Source organism: Tigriopus californicus, chromosome 11 (assembly GCF_007210705.1).
Source record: "Tigriopus californicus strain San Diego chromosome 11, Tcal_SD_v2.1, whole genome shotgun sequence".
Taxonomy (NCBI): Eukaryota; Metazoa; Arthropoda; class Copepoda; order Harpacticoida; family Harpacticidae; genus Tigriopus; species Tigriopus californicus.
Window position 1 is genome coordinate 4,023,563 of NC_081450.1, and position 19,444 is coordinate 4,043,006.

General features: G+C 44.3%; 4 protein-coding genes across 5 annotated transcripts in view; 2 read left to right on the forward strand and 2 right to left on the reverse strand.

The window, feature by feature from the left end:
- The first annotated feature begins 1,199 nt into the window (after positions 1–1,199).
- LOC131890134 (ras-related GTP-binding protein A-like) lies at positions 1,200–2,660 on the forward strand. The gene is made up of 3 exons (XM_059239417.1): positions 1,200–1,923; positions 1,988–2,224; positions 2,300–2,660. Exons 1-3 carry the CDS (start codon positions 1,420–1,422, stop codon positions 2,531–2,533), a joined length of 975 nt encoding a protein of 324 aa, XP_059095400.1. The 5' UTR covers positions 1,200–1,419; the 3' UTR covers positions 2,534–2,660.
- Positions 2,661–3,821: 1,161 nt separating this feature from the next.
- Positions 3,822–7,877, forward strand: LOC131890090 (dipeptidyl peptidase 3-like). 2 transcript variants are annotated; one of them, XM_059239370.1, is made up of 9 exons: positions 3,822–3,980; positions 4,956–5,787; positions 5,939–6,172; positions 6,258–6,408; positions 6,481–6,632; positions 6,696–6,931; positions 7,011–7,161; positions 7,242–7,551; positions 7,612–7,877. In XM_059239370.1, exons 2-9 carry the CDS (start codon positions 5,017–5,019, stop codon positions 7,764–7,766), a joined length of 2,160 nt encoding a protein of 719 aa, XP_059095353.1. In that variant the 5' UTR covers positions 3,822–3,980; positions 4,956–5,016; the 3' UTR covers positions 7,767–7,877. The 2 variants fall into 2 exon arrangements, with proteins under 2 accessions (XP_059095353.1, XP_059095352.1); XM_059239369.1 differs by lacking the exon at positions 3,822–3,980 and adding an exon at positions 4,034–4,321.
- Positions 7,878–7,881: 4 nt separating this feature from the next.
- On the reverse strand, positions 7,882–9,852 carry LOC131890091 (cyclin-K-like). Its single transcript, XM_059239371.1, has 3 exons — positions 9,545–9,852; positions 9,300–9,467; positions 7,882–8,860 (listed from the first exon to the last, which is right to left on the reverse strand). Exons 1-3 carry the CDS (start codon positions 9,767–9,769, stop codon positions 7,934–7,936), a joined length of 1,320 nt encoding a protein of 439 aa, XP_059095354.1. The 5' UTR covers positions 9,770–9,852; the 3' UTR covers positions 7,882–7,933.
- Positions 9,853–15,446: 5,594 nt separating this feature from the next.
- LOC131890386 (uncharacterized) overlaps positions 15,447–19,444 on the reverse strand; it is a gene marked incomplete at its 5' end in the record, with an annotated part of 21,406 nt that continues 17,408 nt past the window's right edge. Inside the window, 6 exon segments of the mRNA XM_059239725.1 lie at positions 15,447–15,640; positions 15,714–15,925; positions 17,290–17,369; positions 17,826–17,959; positions 18,029–18,164; positions 18,237–18,442. Of these exon segments, the coding sequence (XP_059095708.1) occupies positions 15,558–15,640; positions 15,714–15,925; positions 17,290–17,369; positions 17,826–17,959; positions 18,029–18,164; positions 18,237–18,442 (851 nt within the window). The 3' untranslated portion in view covers positions 15,447–15,557.

A 19,444-nucleotide genomic window follows, 5' to 3' on the forward strand; every position in this document is an offset into this window, starting at 1 on the left:
AAAGAGAAGGAAAGATGAACTTTGGGCTTGACGTTCCAATAGTGTTCCCATGGTCAGCGGTGAGCCTAATTCATTCCAAGGCCCTAAAAAACCATACTTCTTGTCTTCCCAGAGTCTTGGGTGGTTTTGGCCTTTGAGACAAAAAGGATGTTGAATGACAATCAGGTTATTTTTGCTTCACATCATTTTTTGCCCGATGGCGCTCCTGGTTGTACCACAGCACCATGGACGTGGCTTTTATGAAAGCAGGCGCGTCGAGAATGGAAGCCTCCATAATAGGATGAAGGGCTTTTTCTTTCCCTCCCTTCATGTTCTTTCAAGATACGTCGACTAGAAGAGGGTTCTGTGCACCAGCAGATGCTTCAGAAGCCACAGCTTCTGGCTTGGCCTTCATCCTCCAAGCTTCGGCCTCCTTTCCACTTTGTTCTTGTGTTCGTAGCTCTGTATGTGTGAGCATGGGAAGAACGAACGGAGGTTGGTAGAGAGGGAGGGGGGGGATGTGTGCAACTATTAACAGTTGAGAATGAGCACTCCACATTATTTCTACTGTCTTGAAACATGCCTGATCCATTCGAACTCGGAATGGATAAGAGTCGTCGTAGGACTAGTAACAAGGTTACTTCCACAGCTAGGAACCCTCAGTTGGTCTCCCGTTTGTCTTTTGGTCGGCAGAATGTAAATGGTAGTAGCTCCACATGCCAGGGTTTGGTTCTGATCCAGTGTGGATGGATGTACTGTATTGACTCTCAGCCTTTGACATTCTAAGGCATGGAATCCACCAAGGGTCGATCCCAGGCCGTGGAGGAGGAGGGAGAATGAAATTCGGAGACAGAGGCATTCTGACCAATTTCAGACCTGTCGCTCCAGTAACAATCTCATTTGACTTTAGAAAAGGTGCCCCTTGCGGCGTGTTGAACGTCTGGCATCCCAATGAAACTATCCGCAGTGATCCAATCAATTTAAAACGCAGCCAAACTACCCCCTAAAAGAACTTCAGGCTTTGTTTCGATCAACAAAAAGTATATACCGATACTTTTGAGCATTGAGTCCTAAGGGGCGAGTGAATCTTCATGGGATTCTCAAGACATACGCAAATAACGAGGCATTCAACATTGGCCAGACTCAATTCTTCCATAAAGCCTGAGGATCGAGTGAGACCGTCATAAACCTCCAAATATTCGAGGTTGAGAGACTTCTATCGTTCACTTGCCTTGGGCCCATCCATCCGCCCTGAGACTGAGAGTGATAGTGTTCTAGAAAACCTGTCAAAGCCCAGTACTGGGGATGTTAGGGGTGTACTGCAACTCAGATTCCTCCTAGCCTCTTGTGGAAGCACCCGAAGCAACACTCTCCATATACGTAGTTGACTGACCAGGATTCACGGAGGGCGTCCAATAGAGTGAAATACATGTCCCAAACATGGCCAACAAGAAGAAGGTGCTCTTAATGGGCAAATCTGGCTCCGGCAAGACCTCCATGAGGTCCATCATCTTCGCCAACTATATTGCCCGAGATACCCGCCGATTAGGAGCCACCATCGATGTGGAACACTCCCATGTTCGCCTTCTTGGGAGTCTCACCCTCAATCTGTGGGATTGCGGAGGTCAAGAGGCTTTCATGGAGAACTATTTCGCATCCCAGCGTGAGAATATCTTCAGGAATGTCGAGGTTATGATCTACGTGTTCGATGTGGAGAGCCGCGAGTTGGAGAAGGACATGCACTACTACCAAAGCTGCTTGGATGCCATCCTCCAGAACTCGCCCAAGGCTAAGATCTTCTGTCTGATCCACAAGATGGATCTCGTGCAGGAGGATCGACGGGACTTGGTGTTCTCTGAACGACAGGAAGAGATCAAACGTCTTTCCGAACCCTTGGATTGCAATTGTTTCAGGACCAGCATTTGGGATGAGACTCTCTACAAGGTAATATGTCCATTACTCTCCTCAATGTGCAGGTTTCGTCAACCATTGTCGTTTCATGTAACAGGCATGGAGCTCCATTGTGTACATGCTCATCCCGAATGTGCGGGATGTGGAGGCGAATCTGAACGACATGGCGGATATCTTGGGCGCCGATGAGATCCTGCTTTTCGAACGGTCCACTTTCTTGGTCATTGCCCACGCCCAACGAGACGATCAAAGGGACATTCATCGTTTCGAGAAGATCTCGAACATCTTCAAGGAGTTTAAGTTGAGTTGCTCTAAGATCGCATCGCAGTTTCAGGTATTGGCATTCATCTCATTCACATCGATCTCGAGATCATCCCTAATCTCTTGGTCCATGTTTTTTAATTTTCAGTTCATGGAGGTCCGGAATTCCAAGTTTGCGGCCTTCATCGACGTTTTTACCTCGAATACCTACATTTGTCTGGTAATGAATAATTGCGAAATTCCTACGTCCATGGTACAGTTCAATTTGGCTTGCGCCAAATCCGTGTTTGAAGAGCTGGAAAACACCGGAGATACTGCAACATCGGGAGGAGAAGTTCAAGTGAATCAACCCGGATCGAAATCGCAGCGGATCATCCGATGATGGGACGGATAAGACGAAGAGTTGGCCTTGGTTTATTTACACCCATCGATGCTGATTTGCCTTGAAAGAGGACACGATTCTATATCTATATTTAAACCGGAATTACATACATCCTTCATTCAAGGAATCGTTTAGCGTACGTTTTCATGTTCTGCTGTGGGAGTTTTGCGGTTGGAGTTGAATGTCAAGTTAGTAGTCACGCTACCTTGTCCTTCCCACTGAAGTAGCAAACAAAGTAGATTGGAATACTGATTGAAGCCGGGGAGGGGAAAAAATTGCAATGAGCATACAAAATGACAAACCAGAGAACAAGTGAAGAGACATTGCAATGAGCATGCATAAAAGCAAATAACTCGGCTCATTCGAAGATATTGCCAAGTCAGAATTCAAACAAAATGCGATACCTTTGAAAAATGACCAGGGCCGCGCAAGGAAAACAATTACTTGCACATTACAACAGAAAGAAAGCATCAAAAAGGAGCCACATAAGCTAAATAAGCATATATCCAGGAGCTCATTCCACAGGACATTCACCAAACTTCCCAATGATCAAAACACAGCAGTAAAACAAGTACGGAAATGACCATTGAAAGGGGATGCACTTACTTCCCTTAAAGGTCCTCTATTCTAGTGAATGTTCATGGGTGAGATTATTTCCTTGTCAATATGTGCCAGGCGGCAAATGTCACAAAAGTAGCCCTTTTAAATGTGATTTGAGCGTAATAACTTTGCGTCACGGTGGCATTTTCAATCGCTTTGATACGAAACATGGTACTGCATAGTACTGCATAAGTTATTCTAGGGAAGAGGAATCAAATTTCATTTCTACTTGACACTTATTTGGCCCTTTACAAGCAACTGCTCTAGGAGATTTGCTATGGAAGCCCTAAAAGACTGTCATTTTGAAAGAATACACCAAAATGATGACGGAAAGAACCCTCCCCTCAGGTGGGTTCAAACTCCGATACTGGAAGTCCACATGGTGTGTAAGTACCGCAGTTTCATCGAGTGGTAGAGGTCCTTGGTTCGATTCGCTTTCCCAACCTTTCTCTACGAACAACTTGGGCTGGCCGGGCGAGGTTCACCCCTACGACCCCGGCATTCGCCAATAACAAAAAACGGAAAAGCCGATTTCAGCAAAACCCTTGAACAGTGTAAACACTTGCAAATGTACCTAGAAACTAAAGTACCTAATAATGGACGAAGCGAAGGAAAAAAATCATGCCCGTTTGGCTCTCAAGCATACTTTCAACTTCAATCCTGCATGCCCATGCATGCTCAGCTGATGACACTCCCAGGGAAAATCAAGGCTTCGGGCAAACTTGCAAGCTCATCCTCCCTCCCTCTTCCCCAGATCTTATGCCATGTCTTATGTACTGACTGAGCCCACCGAAACCTAGAGTGACGCTTCAAATCAAGAGGAACCTCTTGAATCCGGCATCAGCACGTAAGTCCATCGATCTCTTGCCTTCTATCTTTCTTGACTCTCCACTCTCCGGCGGCGTGATCATCTCAGAATCCCTTTCACCACTCTCACAACCGGATTTCGGGGGGTGTCACTGACCGGGGGTAGACTGACTGACTGACTGACTGAGGCTCACCAGCGATCATGTCTCGTTCGCTCTTGATTCCTTCCTTGTTGCTCCGCTGTTTGAGTTCGCCAGTCACATCCACCTTACTGGCCAGATCGCCGTGTCAGCCGCAGATTCCTGGGCACAAAGTCTCTTCTGCGGCCTATTATCATCATGGCGTGTTCCGAACCGAGTCCAATGTCTGGACCAGACACAGGTTAGATGATCAACTCGGATTTCTCCAGGAAACGGTTCTTCAGGTGACGGGGTCATTGGCCATTAGACAGACCTGTACATGGTTAGAGAGATGGCGGTAAAATGGGGTTGAACGTAGTTGGTGCAAATATATAGATGACTTCGTTTCTGCAATGCCATGTGTTCAAAATGTCCCCCCCCCCCAAAAAAAAGTCTGGCGTCAAAGTCCGGGTGTTCTGCCCAACACTCAAGCTCATTTCTGGGAGATTCGAGTGAGGCCCCCATCTCAAAGCATTGAACTCCGCCAATATTCATGGCAGTAAGATTGGTCAGGATATGACCATTAACAGATTGAACAACTGTTAAAGGGTAGATAAGTCCAAACCCGACATGAAATACAAATACCGGCCGATAAATGACAATCTTTGTCACTTTCAGTGTAAGTGTGGCTTTCAACATGTGCTTGTCATTCTTCATTCAAAGGGCACAGAAATGCTGCTATTCTAGTGTTGTACCTGCCTTGTTTTCACAGCCTGGCTTTTTTATGGTCTCTCAGTCTGTGTTTGGGCCCAAGCTTGAACACACGGAATGATGGCCGGCTCCGGGCGAGATGGTATAGTCCTAATGGCCTTCATGGTGGCTTTATCCTTTTGCAGTGCCTCTGTGTCGGATTGTCCCATTGATTCGCCATCACGGTCCACCCGTTCCGCTTCCACTATGGCCCCCATCAGCTCGCAATATGTGCTGCCCAATGATCAGCCCGTTATCATGTTGGACGCCATTGCGGCCTTCCAAGCCTTGAGTCCCCGTGAAAAGTTGTACGCTCACTATTTGAGTCGGGCTTCGTTTTTCGGTGGACTGATCGTCTTGCTGCAAACGTCGCTGGAATCGCCGCAAATCTTCCGACTCATTCAGAGGATCCATTTGGGTCAAAGCACGGAAGAGTTGAAGGCCGCGGTTATCAAGGCTGGATTGACGGAAGAGGACTTTCAAGCGTTTCTAGTCTACGGTTCCGGAGTGTATGCCAATATGGGCAATTACAAGGGCTTTGGCGATTCCAAGATCATTCCCAATTTGCCCGTCGAGTCTTTCGAGACCTTGATCAAGGCATCGGCCGCCTACAAGGCCGATACCAAGACCATGGACGAAATCTGGAGCTCCATCAAAGAGCAGATGTACTCCTTGACAGAACGGCAGAAGCAATTGGGCTTGGGAGCCAAGGGCGTGACCAAGTACTTCAGTGACAATTGTACCACCGAAGACGCCGACAAGATCAATCGATACCTCCAATCCAAGAAGATCGAAGGCTACATGAACCGGGCCATCAAGACCGAAAAAGACGGACAAGTTCGATACGAAATCCGACATGCGGGAGTAGCGGAGAAGGAGCTCTCGGAAGAGGTCTTCGAAGGCGCTACTTTTGTTGTGACCTCTGGAGATTACTCCAAACTTTTAGCCTTGGTCAACGAGAATCTTGGTCTTGCCAAGGTAAGTTAGGGATTCTTTTTTTTTTTCTTGTGCGGACTTCCTTACCGCTACCGGGATTGGAATCCCAGTAGTTCAAGACCAGAAGATTATTTATTCGCATTTCTCATGTCCAAAACATGCTTAACATTGAAAATTGGTGTTGTGCTTGCAGGGTTTTGCCTCTAATTCAAATGAAGAGAACATGTTGGATAACTACATCAAGGCCTTTGAATTGGGTAGTTTGGATGCTCACAAGGAGGGAAGCCGTTATTGGATCAAGAACAAAGGCCCCGTGATCGAGACCTACATCGGGTTCATCGAGAACTATCGCGATCCCTTAGGCATGCGAGGCGAATTCGAAGGATTCGTGGCCATGGTGAACAAAGAACAATCGGCCAAATTCCAGGTGAGGCTGAACGAAGGCTTCTACAACTGTTGGCATTATCATTTGCTATCTCCTATATCTATTTTCTGTTGTAATTTGGCCACAGGTGTTGGTGGAAAAGGCAGAAGATTTCCTGCCTAGACTGCCTTGGCCAAGAGAATTCGAAAAGGACAAGTTTCTCCTACCTGATTTTACCTCATTGGATGTCCTGTATTTTTCTGGAAGTGGCATTCCGGCTGGAATTAATATTCCCAACTGTAAGTTCATCTCACAAATTTGGATAGTGGGAACACAAGTGGTTGAAATGTGATGTATTTGGTTGTATACAGATGACGAGATTCGACAATCGGAAGGTTTTAAGAATGTGAATTTGGGCAATGTGATCGCCTCCTCCTACAAGACCGATTCTAAAACGACCTTTGTCTCGGAAACTGATCACGAGATCTTGAAAAAGTGGCGCGTGCCATCCTTTGAAGTCCAGGTTGGTACCACATCCTTTGAAGTGAAAGATGAGATTCACAAGATTACTGAAAATTCCCAAAAGGTTGGCCTTCACGAACTGTTGGGCCATGGATCTGGCAAATTGCTGCAAAAAACCAAATCCGGTGAACTGAACTACCCCAAGGACTTGAAGAACCCGTTGACCGGTGAAGAAGTCGCGAAAGTCTACGAAGCCGGCGAGACGTTTGATTCCGTGTTTACCAGCCTTGGATCAAGTTACGAAGAGTGCAGGGCAGAAGCCGTGGGCCTTTATTTGAGCACCTACAAGGACGTGACTGGGTAAGATTCGGGACCCGTTGATCAAATTTATTCCATTGAAGCCTGACTAGCATGTTTCTAAATTTGCGATTGATTCCAGCATTTTTGGTTACAATGAGAATGCGGATGATTTGATCTATGCCAATTGGCTCTCGTTGTGTCACGCAGCCTTGAAAGGTGTGGAAATGTTCAGTCCCGGAACCAAAGAATGGAAGCAAGCTCACTCGCAAGCCAGATTTGTCCTGCTTCAGGTGAGTGTTCCCAGAACGTCCATCTCGGGCAAGACCTTGGGAATGAATTGCAACTCCCTCGATTTATATCTTTATTTTAGGTGATGATTGAAGCTGGTCAAGGGTTTGTGGATGTGAACGAGATCACCGGTGAGGACGGTAAGCCCGATCTCATCTTGACCATTGATCGGACCAAGTTGGAGAGTGTGGGAAAACCCGCCATTGGCGAGTTCCTCATGAAGCTTCAAGTGTACAAGTCCTTGGGCGACATCGAGAACGCCAAGAAAATGTACGATGAACTGAGCGAGGTCAAGGACACCGGTTCTCACCCTTTCGGAAAATGGCGGGAAATCATTCTGGCTCGAAAGACGCCCCGGAAAATCATGGTCCAACATAACACTGTCAACAAAGGTAAGCAAGTCAATTAAAGGTCACCCGCAGGCTGCAAACATCACGTTCGTTGAATTCTAGACCAAAACGTGGAGGTCTTGGATTATCACTCATCTCACGAAGGTATGGCCAAATCTTGGGTGGATCGTCTCCCGGCCGACGAATATGTCCGGGTTGATGCCATTTTGGACGAGCTCTACCAAAAAGATCTACCCCACTTCAGTTCCAACGCCTAATCATTTTAAGTTATCACTCGCCCCTCAGGGTGTTGTATCATTTGCTCCATGGGTCCATTGTCTTACCGAGTCTTTCCAATCTTATTGTTAATACAACGCGACAAGATCCTACATATGTTCCTACATATTAAGCTTTATTAGCAAAAAGTTCCCAAAGAGTTCATTTCTCAGTATCTCCGATGATCCGGTCGGAAGTTACCCGGTGGAACGGGTGGATAATATTGCCCTTGAGGTCCGGGTGGATGTTGGCCCCGAGGGGGATATCCGGTATATCCACCGCCAGGGGGCTGACTGTACCCCACGGTGGGACCATTTCCCTGAGAGAAGAGGGGCGGGATGCCGCCTCCCACCGGGGCTTGCCCGGGTGCCACGTAACCATGAACACCGGGTGGCGGGGCATGATAACTGGATGGCACCCCTGGCAATCCCGGAGGTAAGGCAGCCCCGTACCCCATGTAAGCCGATCCCGGCGGGATACCCAAGGGTGGAACGGGGGGCGCCGCAATGGGAGCCCCCGGTGGAGGGGGTGGGGGCGGCGTTTGCGGTCGAGACAAAGGCTGTTGAGGCTGCGGGGCCCCGATTGAAGTCGCCATATCGCGAGGGGGGAGAGGAGGATTCTCCCTGGGGGGCGGGGGCGTGGTATGCTTGCCACTGCCCGAGCTCTGGGTCTGCAATGTGGGAGGGACAGTGGGCTTAGCGGGTTGAGTGCGCTGTCCCGGGGGTGGCGAGGCGGATTGCTCCCGGGTGGGTTTAGTGGGTTGGCTGTAGAGGTCGAGCACTTGATGGCAAATGTCCTCGAGGTCGGTGACGTCCAAATCCACGACGTAGCGTTCCCACCAATGCTTCTGATACTCGTGGCGATCCAGCCAGTCCTTGATCTCGAATTTGGACAACTTGGCGGCTAAATACATGACGGCGATGGCGATGATCTCGGGCTCCCATTGGAGACAGAGGGTGGAACAGAGGGAATCGTTGACGAAGGTCCACGACATCTGGACCATCTTTTGCAACTTGGCACTGTCGCCTTTGAGACTCTTGGCGTATTGCAGGATGGAGATGTACGGATGATCCACTTGAAGATCGAACTTGATGGTCTGGAGTGACAAAGACAGATACAGGCGATTAAGGACTGGAATATCTAACTGACGAAAAAATTTCGGGAAGCTCATAGACAAGTATGGAACAAGAGTAGCACGGAAAAGTAATGGCCAGAGGCACTAGAAATTGTAATAATGGCGTCAATAGCACAGACCAGATTACTTATCCCCAGTTCAAATCGGTCGTCATAAAAATCATTGAAGTCAATATTTCGGCGGGTAGTTCTGGCCATCAACGGTCATATTCGATTGGGTCTGAACCATTTCATGGGGGTTTCTTTCTAAACTGTTTCATGTTTGACTGGAATTTCCAATACTAGCTAGCCTCACCCTCTTGACCGGGTTTTCCCATCGGTCACTACTTGCTCAACCTTCCACTTCCATTCCCTTGGGCAGTTGGTATGTATGCATGTGATGAACTAGGTGACTGACTGACCTGAAGGAGGACTCGCTCCATGATCATGACCTCTTCCCGGGGATCGTGGCCAAAAGTGGCGAATTGGGTGTCATTGGTGTGAGCTCGAACCACCTTGATCAGATCGCGACACTTTTTGGGCGTTTCCTCGGCTTTGCCGGCCAGAAACAGACAACACGTGGCCACCACCTAAGAGACAAGGTATTCGGTCGGCTACATGTTATTAGAAGGGTGCATACAGAGAATGGGTGCATGACAAGTCTTACGTATTTGGGAAACTCCTGGAAGGAGTGGAACATGTAGAATCGGTGAAAGTAGACGGCCCCGGAGGCCATGGTGGTGTGGGACAGGTTCAGGGCCTTGCCCACCTCGATGATGAAGCGCACGCCTTCGCGCCGGTAGCGCTGCTCGTCATCGTAGTCCAAGAAGCCGCTGCCCAGCTGAGTGGGCGTGTGCCGCAGTTCTTTTTTGTCCCAGTACCATTGCGGCATGATGCTTAGACCGAAAGATTGGGCCTAATGTATTACAACCCGGATCTTGGTTCTTTAATCTCCCAGATTTGTTGTTGTTGACGACTCAAAGTCATTTCCATCGTGCTTTTTATCCCGAGGTTGCGTTAGAAATGTGAAGGCGTTTTCCGTTACAGATGAGTTTTAAATCTAGGCGACACAAGGCGCAAATGGATGAGTGGTTGTGAATTCCAGGCAAAGAAAATAGGAGTGACTTTGGTAGATGGATGTGTCTAAAGCTAAACATTGGTATGGTGTCCTAACAGGGCTTGAACCATTACCAAAATAGTAAAGCCTTACTGTTACCATTACTGTTGGCTAATAGGAAAAAGGGTTATTTGTGTTTAATTTTTTTTCACATTTGCTAAACATTGTTATAAATATTGTTTCATCTTTCTTTTCCTGGTTTGAAAAATGGTCTAGATACGACAAATATTCCACTGGCTTGACAAGNCATAAATATTGTTTCATCTTTCTTTTCCTGGTTTGAAAAATGGTCTAGATAAGGCTTGACAAGAGGAAAATAAGGGTTACATTTTGAGGTTAATTTACAGGTTTCCGTCACACAACTACTGGTGTCATACACCACAGAAAATGTAAACTGATAACTCCAAGTCTTAGCCTCCCATAGTTATTTATTTGATCCCATTTGTAGCAAGTAAGTCACTGGATTTGAGATGAATTTTAAAGCAAATTAGGGAGGAAGCCATTCTACATTTACAAAACATTTACAGACATACAGCAACAGGAGGGCTGAAGCCCTGTTCCATTACCCATACTATTATTTGTAGCGCAACCCAAAAAGGAGGGTGTTACAACTAATGCCGTTATTTAAGCGTGGGTGTAAACTACGACCATATCATCAGGCCTGCCATGAATTTGGCCATTTGATAAGACTGGTAGGAGAACAATGATTGCAATTCTATTTTGAATCACAATCAGGTTTGTTTTGAATTCGCCACAAGGAAGCAAAATTAACCACTTTTTCACCTTGGTCAATCTAAAAATATTATAGTAATTTATCATATCAACACTACATCACTTAATATGCACTACAGCTCTAGTTCCGCCCATATCTCTTGACATGTGTTTCATGATTGTTATTTGAGCAAGCTTTTAGGGCTCTCAATCAAGGCTCAAGTATTGACCTAAGGGTTAATATCTGGCTGAAACAGACAAACCAGAAGGTTCTATCATAGCGTCTCGTTGAATTGCACTTCAAAGCTTGCACAATAAACGATCATAAGATGAAGTGTAAGTGAAACATTTAAAAAAGCCGAAGAAAGTCACTAAGGGATGCTTTTTGAGCTTGTTTTGGCTAAATCTAAATCTTGGTAAGCTGCATTCACACAACCTGCTGTCACAAAGAATCGATAAAATAGAGCTGGAGTTGCTAGGTTGAATAATGGCTCGAAGGCCAGTATAAGACCTACTTTAGGTCAGAAGATGATTGTCTAGAACAGTTACAAAAAATGAGTTGAAAAAGAGCGGCATAGTATGTCAAATTAAATAAGTACATTTCGAAATGGACATTATTGGCAAGAATTTTGAAAGTTTGGACCTATGCTGGTCACGTTTCAGTTGTAGGAGTAAGCTTAGAGGACTCGTTGCCTGCTTTGACTGTTGATTCAACCATGAATGAAATGGTTTTTTTTCAAGGGCCATGGAGACTACAATCAATATCAGAGAATACCTTTATGAATACCAGTTTCATCAAATCTGGCCTCTGGAATTTCAGTTGTCGAGAACGAAATATGTAAAGCTGAGGTTGCGTGTCTAAAAGAGGCATCAGGAGTTTGATGTCAAAAACCACTGAAGCAGGGATAACAATGAAGTATGTACGAGGAAGCTAGGGTAACCCAGGGGTCGAAAACCACTTAAAAATTTCCAGATAAACAGCAAAAACACATCTTGGCAACGTTTTAGCTCGCAAAATAATAAGGAACAGATTTAGTTTTATTGCTTTATGGAAGTCAAGCCCACATAAGAAACTAAAATGCCTAAAATCATAATAAGAATCAAATTTTCAAACTCTTTTAAGCACTTGTTTAGGAATTAGAATATGATCCATCAAACTGCTACTTGGTTATATCTGATTTAATGGGCCAATTGTCATCGTTTTTTGCTCCGAAATACCCCCCAGTTGTATCTTAATTCAACTTCACAAAGAATTAATACCGATTTTCAAAATTAAACAGAAAGCAAACGTTTTTCTGTTCTTTTTTTTTTTTTTGCTTGACCCTAAACAAAAGCTTAATATGCTGTTCATGTCACTTAAAACTAAAAGGGTGCTTTTTGAAATTATGTTTTACAATCATCAATTGAGTACTCATAGTTACGATTTTAGTTGAATCCCGAAGACAAAATACACAACTGGCAATCTTGAAAATTTAGACTTTTCTTGACAACTTTGTTGCACCTGATTAAAAACTGCCACATTGAGGCTTCATTTATTTTTCTTTTGTGAAATTTGCAATGTTTGTTGTTTTGGCTAAATATTATGTATAGCGGTTTTAAAATATATTTTTTTTTTATTTGCCTTTTTGGAGGGTTTCATGGAGGGTTATACAAACTCTTGGGCTATTTTCAGATGTAGTATGATATGAAACGGCCAAATGAAAATTTGTTAATCGACATTGATCTCATTCAAGAATTGACTTACGGCAATCAAGAATTTCTTACTGATTCCCGTGAAGAAATTAAGTGCATTGCTCAAAATGTCACGACTGAAAGGCACCTCATAAAATAATGGGACACTAAAATGCCACCACGATAATTTTGACAGCCCTGTCGCTACTGCTAGACCTGCCTCAGAGTCTCTAAATCTACCGTTTGTATCAGTCTTGCGCTCTTTGACCAGAGTTTTACTAGAATTTTTTTCGCCAGTTCTTACAATTTATTCCTGGACATACTGTACATCTTAAAAAAACATTAGAAAAATACTTTTTGATGTATAAAGCTATTCAAAGGGCGAAAAAATGTCACACGAAATTGTGGGTTATTGGCGTCTGGAGAGCTGTTTAGAGACAGTCTTCTCCACCATCGAATGTTTTCCCCAACTTTACCAAATTGTATTCCCCACAAACTTGTGGAGCATGAAAAAAATCTCATTTAAAACATTTCAGCATACTAAAATAAAAAAATCCATGAGAAGAACCATCTACCGAGATACCCTGCCATTGGCATGTGCGATTGGTCACGCATTCTGACAATATTGCGTACAAAATTGGGCGTTTGGTCACCTTAAAGTCCTCAGGCTGACTTCTCTCCACGTTAGGGCAAAAAAAAAAGAAATTTCCACTATACAAATTTAAACTGAGCGTCTTTACTTTGCCAAATCAACACCTAATGAATGAAGGATTATTGCTTTGTACATTTTTTAATCACAAACTCCATTTGACGAAGAAGATATGGGTAGGAAAGTTGAAACTCACCCTGATCCTTATGTTTGTGACGCAACAAAGAATTCGTCTTGCTTGGTATTGGCAAGCTTTTGGTACGTCTAGATGCTAAATTATAGCATCCAAGATTGCTTTAATTCGCATTTTTTAATTTTTACGACTCCCTATTATTACTGGATTGGAATCCCAGCAGTTTAAGACGAAAAATTTATTCATTTTCCTTAACTTTTATTTTCAAATTTTATTTTATCGACCAACCAATTAGAGTTGGCGGATCTGGCTAGCCATTGAATATAGGGTTGATGAGGAATTGAAGTCAAAAACTAGTCTAAGTCTGACTTAAATCCTGCTACTGGATCAAGACCTACATAAGCCTTACGAATATTTGAAGGCAGCAAATTGAACAATGAAGGAGCCCGAGAAAGAAGAGATTTGGACTTCATTATTTTAACTAGCCTGGATTCTCGAGGGCTTGAAGGTGCTCTCAAAACGCACTTAAAGGCTCTATGGTCACTACAATTGACCCTAAATCCTGGGTTGGGACAAAGCTCATGGATGCTTTTGAAGACTTACAATGTCAGATACCTTTCGTACCTTCTCTGAATACTGTACAATCCCAACTGTTTTAGTCTCTCCCAATACGAGAGCTCTCTCAATCCTGTGATGTTCCTAGTGAAACATCTTTGGACTTGTTCGACCTTTTGCAAACCTGCTGAACTCATTGGAGCCAAAATGGGTGAAGCATATTCAAGAAAAAAAAGGGTTGAACAATCGACTTGTACAGAGTTAGCATCGTGACACTATCTCTGGACTTAAACGTGCGATATATCCAACCACATGTTTGAAAAGCCTTACCAACTTTCAAATGGATATGCTCATAGAACTTTCCATTATCATGGAGGACTACACCTAAATCTTTCATAGATGAGACCTACTCAATATCTTTACCTCCATTATCTATAAGTGGAGTATTCAAAGGAGTTGACCCGAAGGTCATTGAGCGGAATTTCACTCCGTTCAGGGCCATATTACTCTTAGTAACCCAAGAATAGATTATTTCTAGGTCCTTTGCAAGGCTAGTGGAATCTTGGCCATTCCTACAAAAAAAAACATAAATGAAGGCTTTCTCCGAAGGCGTGATTCTCGTATAGTAACGCATTCCAAATCCATCCGAGCAAGAGCTCAATTGGTAGCCTCTTACTACACCTCCCTTCTAGTTTGCAAAACTCTTCTTCACGTTCTCATGCCATTCTCTTGTTCTTCGTCTCATCCATATCTTACCAAGTCCAGCATCAACCGCTACTCCATGCTTAAGTACAAAGTCCATTCCTAGCACTGGGATCTTGACATCTTCCTTCCAGAAAGGATGCACCGTTTTCCACCTCCAAACTTGACCAAGCCGATTTCTCGGCCACCCCTTTTGATTGGAGTCCCACTAACCGTTTTGGACCGTTGCATGTTCCCATTCGGCAATATCCCAATTTCCTGGCAAAACACTGACCGTTGTTCCTGTATCCACCACCAGAAACGCGGTTTTCCTCCCATTGAGGCTCACTTTAACTATAAACCGATCATCTCCATTCCCCAAGAATGGCATCCACGTGTTCTTCTTTCATGACACGGACATTCTCTCCGCAAAATGTCCCGCATGTTGCAATTGAAGCATTTCAAGTCAATCATTCTTCCATTATCTAGACAACGCCATCCTCGCAATTCTCCACGCTCGTAATTTCCACGTCCTAATGTCTCCCGAACACCTTGAGCCATTAACACAGTCTGAACTGCCTCTTCCAACTTGCCATTCTTTCCATTCAAGACAACAGCCTTCAACTCATCTCGAAGTCCAGGTATGAATCGGTCGCGCTCAATGGCATCTCGCTTCGATTTGGCAAACTTAGGATAACAATCCTTTACCACGCCTTTGCAACGTTTGATGAAGTCTTGAACAGGTTCTTCCTCTATCATAACCAAAGACCAGAAGACCGTCTGCACCGATGCCTCTTGGTAGACTTCATTCGTTTGAGCAATTGAGGCTTTGATGAGCTCAAAACTCCTGAGAACCCTCTCCTCCAACTCGTCCAAAATCGTTGATCCCACTTCCAGCAGCCCTGGAAATATCTTCGCCGCCTCTTCATCTCGCCATCCATTGGCTTTCGCCACGCGATCGAAGTATTTAATGTATTTAAATGCTCCTTGCCCTACATGCAACTGTCGAAATAAGCACTATACTTGGTTTGCTTTGTCAATTAGTACATGTCTCAACACAAATGAATATAATTGTATATTTAAACTCATATGTTTACTAAAGAAAGCGCATATCAAAGAGACTGACTAGATAGCTACACGTGGTTGTGAATAATATGGAAAAGCTATGCGCTCAAATGCGCCATGATGCCAAGCCAAAGAAGCAGAGCCAAGACCAGCCCATTTTGTTGGAAATTCGTAGACGATGCTGGAAAGCAAAATGTTGAAAGCCTCGATTATTGAATATTCTGCCTTTAAATTCCACTTTTAACGCAGCTCACCTCGATTTCGAACGAGCAAATGATTGGGCCGGGTCAAATCACGTGTGCTCTTGGCCTCTTGCAAGCCACTTCGAGCAGCTACGTCGGCCTCGGTCCGGGTTCCACCCCCTAACGCCACGCCCTCCACGTGCGTCTTCCACACGCCCTCAATTTCTGCCCCACAAATCAACCGCAATTCACCATTGTTAAAATGTGAGGCTGCAGCTGTAAACCTGAAATAGGATTGGATTTTTAAGTTTGAGAACTTATTTAATTTTAATCGTTAAATTGATATGACATCCAGACGATGATCTTCATTGTGCTTGTAGGTACAAAAAATTTAATCATATCTTATTCCTACTCATCGAACGATGCGGGACAATAAATGTTAATTAAATAATTAATTTTGCAGTGGGCTCAAAGAGTCAAATTTCATTTCTGGCACGTAAAAATTAAGGATCTATTTAAAAACTGAAAGATTTTGGACTTCCTAAATCATTTCGATGTAAACAAGCTTTGTAACTTCATAAGAGGCAATCATTCTACGTTTAAAAAGAAGAAATTCGGTTTCGTTTCAATAATTCATGTACCTCAACTGTTTCAATTACAAGTTGTTGTTGTCCTGAATCAAAGTCATCATGAAACTCAACATAAATTTATCTTCTGAAATTGTCATCAAATATCACATGTACGTTAAAATGGCTGACACAGGTTCAAGATTAACAACATGTTGTCGAAAAATCCGATGACAATCAAATACATCTTTAAATCATTTTTATACTGGTCACTCATCTAGGGACAGGAAAAACTTTTTGTTTTGAAGTTGAGTGGAAATTCCAAACGTTTGTCAAAACTAGTTTTGCTCACAACAGATATTCTTCTTGTTAGGTTAACTTGTGCTCAGACAATCATTCGTATTCAAGACTGAACAACAATGAGCAGCAAAGCTATGAGACCTGAGATAAAGAGTCGCTACTCTTAAGACAAATCAGTTTTGACAAACGTCTGGAATTTACACTCAACGGTAAAGCAAAATGTTTTTCTTGTCTCTACATGACAGATCAAATTGATGTACACTAATTTACGATCAGACTTACAGAATAAGTACTATTGAATGAAATAGTAAGATACAGACCACCCTGTAACAAATGCAGAAGACATCCCAGTCTTGTTTTAACAACAAGGCTAAGCTCCAATAGTAGTGATGTGTTTCGATCCGGAAGGTCAGCTTTTTAGCTTAAAGGACCTCGGTTAGGGCTCCCATCACAAGCTAAAGAGAGCACCATATAAGAAAATAAAAACTCCTTAAGTGAGTGGCAAAACGCGACCCTGCCGTTCTAGGTCTCGGAACCAGGGCTGCTTTAAAACTCGTTCCTGATCTTGGGTCTTCATTTCTCTACCCTTTTTTGTTGGAATGGGAGCCCTACCAGAGGTTCTTCGATCGAAAAACACATCAATATCCAACAGCGAAAAAAGGGCATCTTCCTAAGATCTCTGCTCCTGATGATCTGCAGACTACCCGGTCGAATAACAATGGACCTTTAAAACTTTAAAACTGAGCCCTTGTTCATCCTCGTGGTTTCTTTTATCCGCTTACCTAAGGCCAAGTTGTGAGGTCTCCAGACCCGAAGATTCATTCAATGTTATCTTTTCCGGCACCAGATCTCTTCTCGAGGCCTGAAAAACGGACTCCTTTAGAAAGTGAAAAATGACGATTTAATTTTCGTTGGCCAACATCCCAGACTTTTTGTGGGTGGGAAGCAATTATTTTTCATAATAGCTCTTTGAAGGCTTCTCCCTCTCTCAGGTCTACTGGGTGCGTATTTCCCCTCTGACGAAGCAAGGAATGTGCCGAGTAATTATTTCCCATTCTTCATCGTTCAGAGTTCAGACAAGAAGGACTTTCGACGAGCAGAGGTCCATTAGACAAATTATTTCTGCCCTTGCCCCACCGATTGAATGCCACGAATCTCTTTCTCTCCGAACACGCTCCCAACACCAGCCAGAATAATGGTCGAGTAATGACTTGGCTTTTCACTTTTTCCCTCGTTCCCATTGGTTTTGGAGCAAAAAAGACGAGCTAAAACCCAACTGAGCCGTCAGGGTTTGGTTGGCCTCGGAGCCAAAACTCACCGGTTTGCCATTGATTCTCCAATTCAACGAGGCAGCTGGCTTGGAATCTTTGGAAGTACAGAACACCTCCACCTGATCGCCTATCCGATAGTTGGAATCGATCCCTGTGATTTTCGGGGCCAATTTGGGTGGGGCTGGAACGAACCAAGAAGACCTTGAAATGCCATGGAGGTGCGATTGGGCATCAAAACGGAAAGACTTACCGACCACAGTGAGGTTGTGACTCCTGTGGAGAGTCACAAAAGATGGGGTCTCCACCGTGATTTCACATTTATACTGACCCGATGCCAAAGGACCCGTAATCCGCATGACTAACTGATTTGGCCGGGTGGAGGTGCTCTGGAAAATCCAGGGATCAAAGGTCGTTTTGAGTCGATTAGAGGATTGACCAAGGTACTAAAGACCGCTTACGTCAATCTCGATGCCGGGTAAGGGAAAGGTTTTGTATTCAGGGTTGTCTGTAGGCACGTATCGATAGATCTCCTCCTTGTTTTTGTACCATTTCATGCTATAAATGGCGTCTCGTCCCAAGTCATAACGACAAGTCAAGGTTATGGTTTCACCTTCGTGAACCGAACTGGGACCCGACACCCCAATCATTTCCAACCCACTGGCTCCTAGAAAGAGAACCCAATAAGAATTCGAATTTTTGATGCGGGTGAGTGTCTGGTGAAGGCCATCCATGGGGTTGATTGATTGGTTAATAAGGACAAAATGATTACATACAGTGTACATATCCATCAAACTTTACTTACGTATGTTATCCGAGGTCGCATCATGCGACAGAGCAATACTTTAAAGTCCGTTTCATAGACCTGTTTGCAATGACATGTCTCTCTTATTATGTGAAAAAAGCAATATTTTGGTTCATATCTGTTTTTTGCATGTGGCTTATATGGATCCTTTCCGAAAGGCGGATATAATGTTTCGCTTTCTCCTTTTTTGGGAGGGATACCAGGAGAGACAGGCCTGTCGGTGTGCTGGGTATAAGTTACACCGTTATTTAGTCTGAATGCTTGCCAACAGCAATTTTCCATTGTGACAAATGATTTTTTTTCCTTCTTCGTCTTCCTTCTCGCTTCCTCCTTCCAAGCAAAACTCAACGGTTGATGATATGTCCCTAATAATAAACCCAAGACCGGGATACCCCTCCTAGATCGCTCCCCACCTTCCTTGGCTTTGTTCCACTCGCTAGCTAACTATACCGTTCTATGCAGTGCGTGGAATTTACTTCAACGAAGCTCTCCTTCTGCATTAGGAACGTGGGGAATGAGAAGAAGGCAGTTTTATGCCTGGATCCTTTGACGTATTGTCCCTTGGGACTAGGTGTGGGCACCCCTCATTCTGCTCCCGGATCCCTCGTTGTCGATGGCATTTCCCGTCGGATCCGTGAATAGATTGGGACCAACCCGAGTGGGTTCATAAGGTACTACCCACTAAGTGCAATTCCAAAACAAAGATACACCGCCGGCATAAAACCTCATTTTTCGGCCGGTATCACGTGGCTTTATGAAAAAAGGAATGTCACCCGCACCATATGAAGTTGATTAAGCTTCATGACAAAAGAGCGAAGCACGGAATTTGGTCTCGAGGTGAAGTGTCTGACGAACCCACCGACA

What these genes read in the sequence shown, in the direction of transcription:
- LOC131890134 (XM_059239417.1), top strand. Translation starts at nt 1,420, where the DNA reads ATGGCCAACAAGAAGAAGGTGCTCTTAATGGGCAAATCTGGCTCCGGC. An exon ending in GGGATGAGACTCTCTACAAG is followed by an intron (nt 1,924 to 1,987) that starts GTAATATGTCCA and finishes TTCATGTAACAG; the next exon opens with GCATGGAGCTCCATTGTGTA. An exon ending in AGATCGCATCGCAGTTTCAG is followed by an intron (nt 2,225 to 2,299) that starts GTATTGGCATTC and finishes TTTAATTTTCAG; the next exon opens with TTCATGGAGGTCCGGAATTC.
- LOC131890090 (XM_059239369.1), top strand. Translation starts at nt 4,143, where the DNA reads ATGTCTCGTTCGCTCTTGATTCCTTCCTTGTTGCTCCGCTGTTTGAGT. An exon ending in AATGTCTGGACCAGACACAG is followed by an intron (nt 4,322 to 4,955) that starts GTTAGATGATCA and finishes ATCCTTTTGCAG; the next exon opens with TGCCTCTGTGTCGGATTGTC. An exon ending in ACATAACACTGTCAACAAAG is followed by an intron (nt 7,552 to 7,611) that starts GTAAGCAAGTCA and finishes GTTGAATTCTAG; the next exon opens with ACCAAAACGTGGAGGTCTTG.
- LOC131890091 (XM_059239371.1), bottom strand. Translation starts at nt 9,769, where the DNA reads ATGCCGCAATGGTACTGGGACAAAAAAGAACTGCGGCACACGCCCACT. An exon ending in TCCAGGAGTTTCCCAAATAC is followed by an intron (nt 9,468 to 9,544) that starts GTAAGACTTGTC and finishes CTTGTCTCTTAG; the next exon opens with GTGGTGGCCACGTGTTGTCT. An exon ending in TGGAGCGAGTCCTCCTTCAG is followed by an intron (nt 8,861 to 9,299) that starts GTCAGTCAGTCA and finishes TTGTCACTCCAG; the next exon opens with ACCATCAAGTTCGATCTTCA.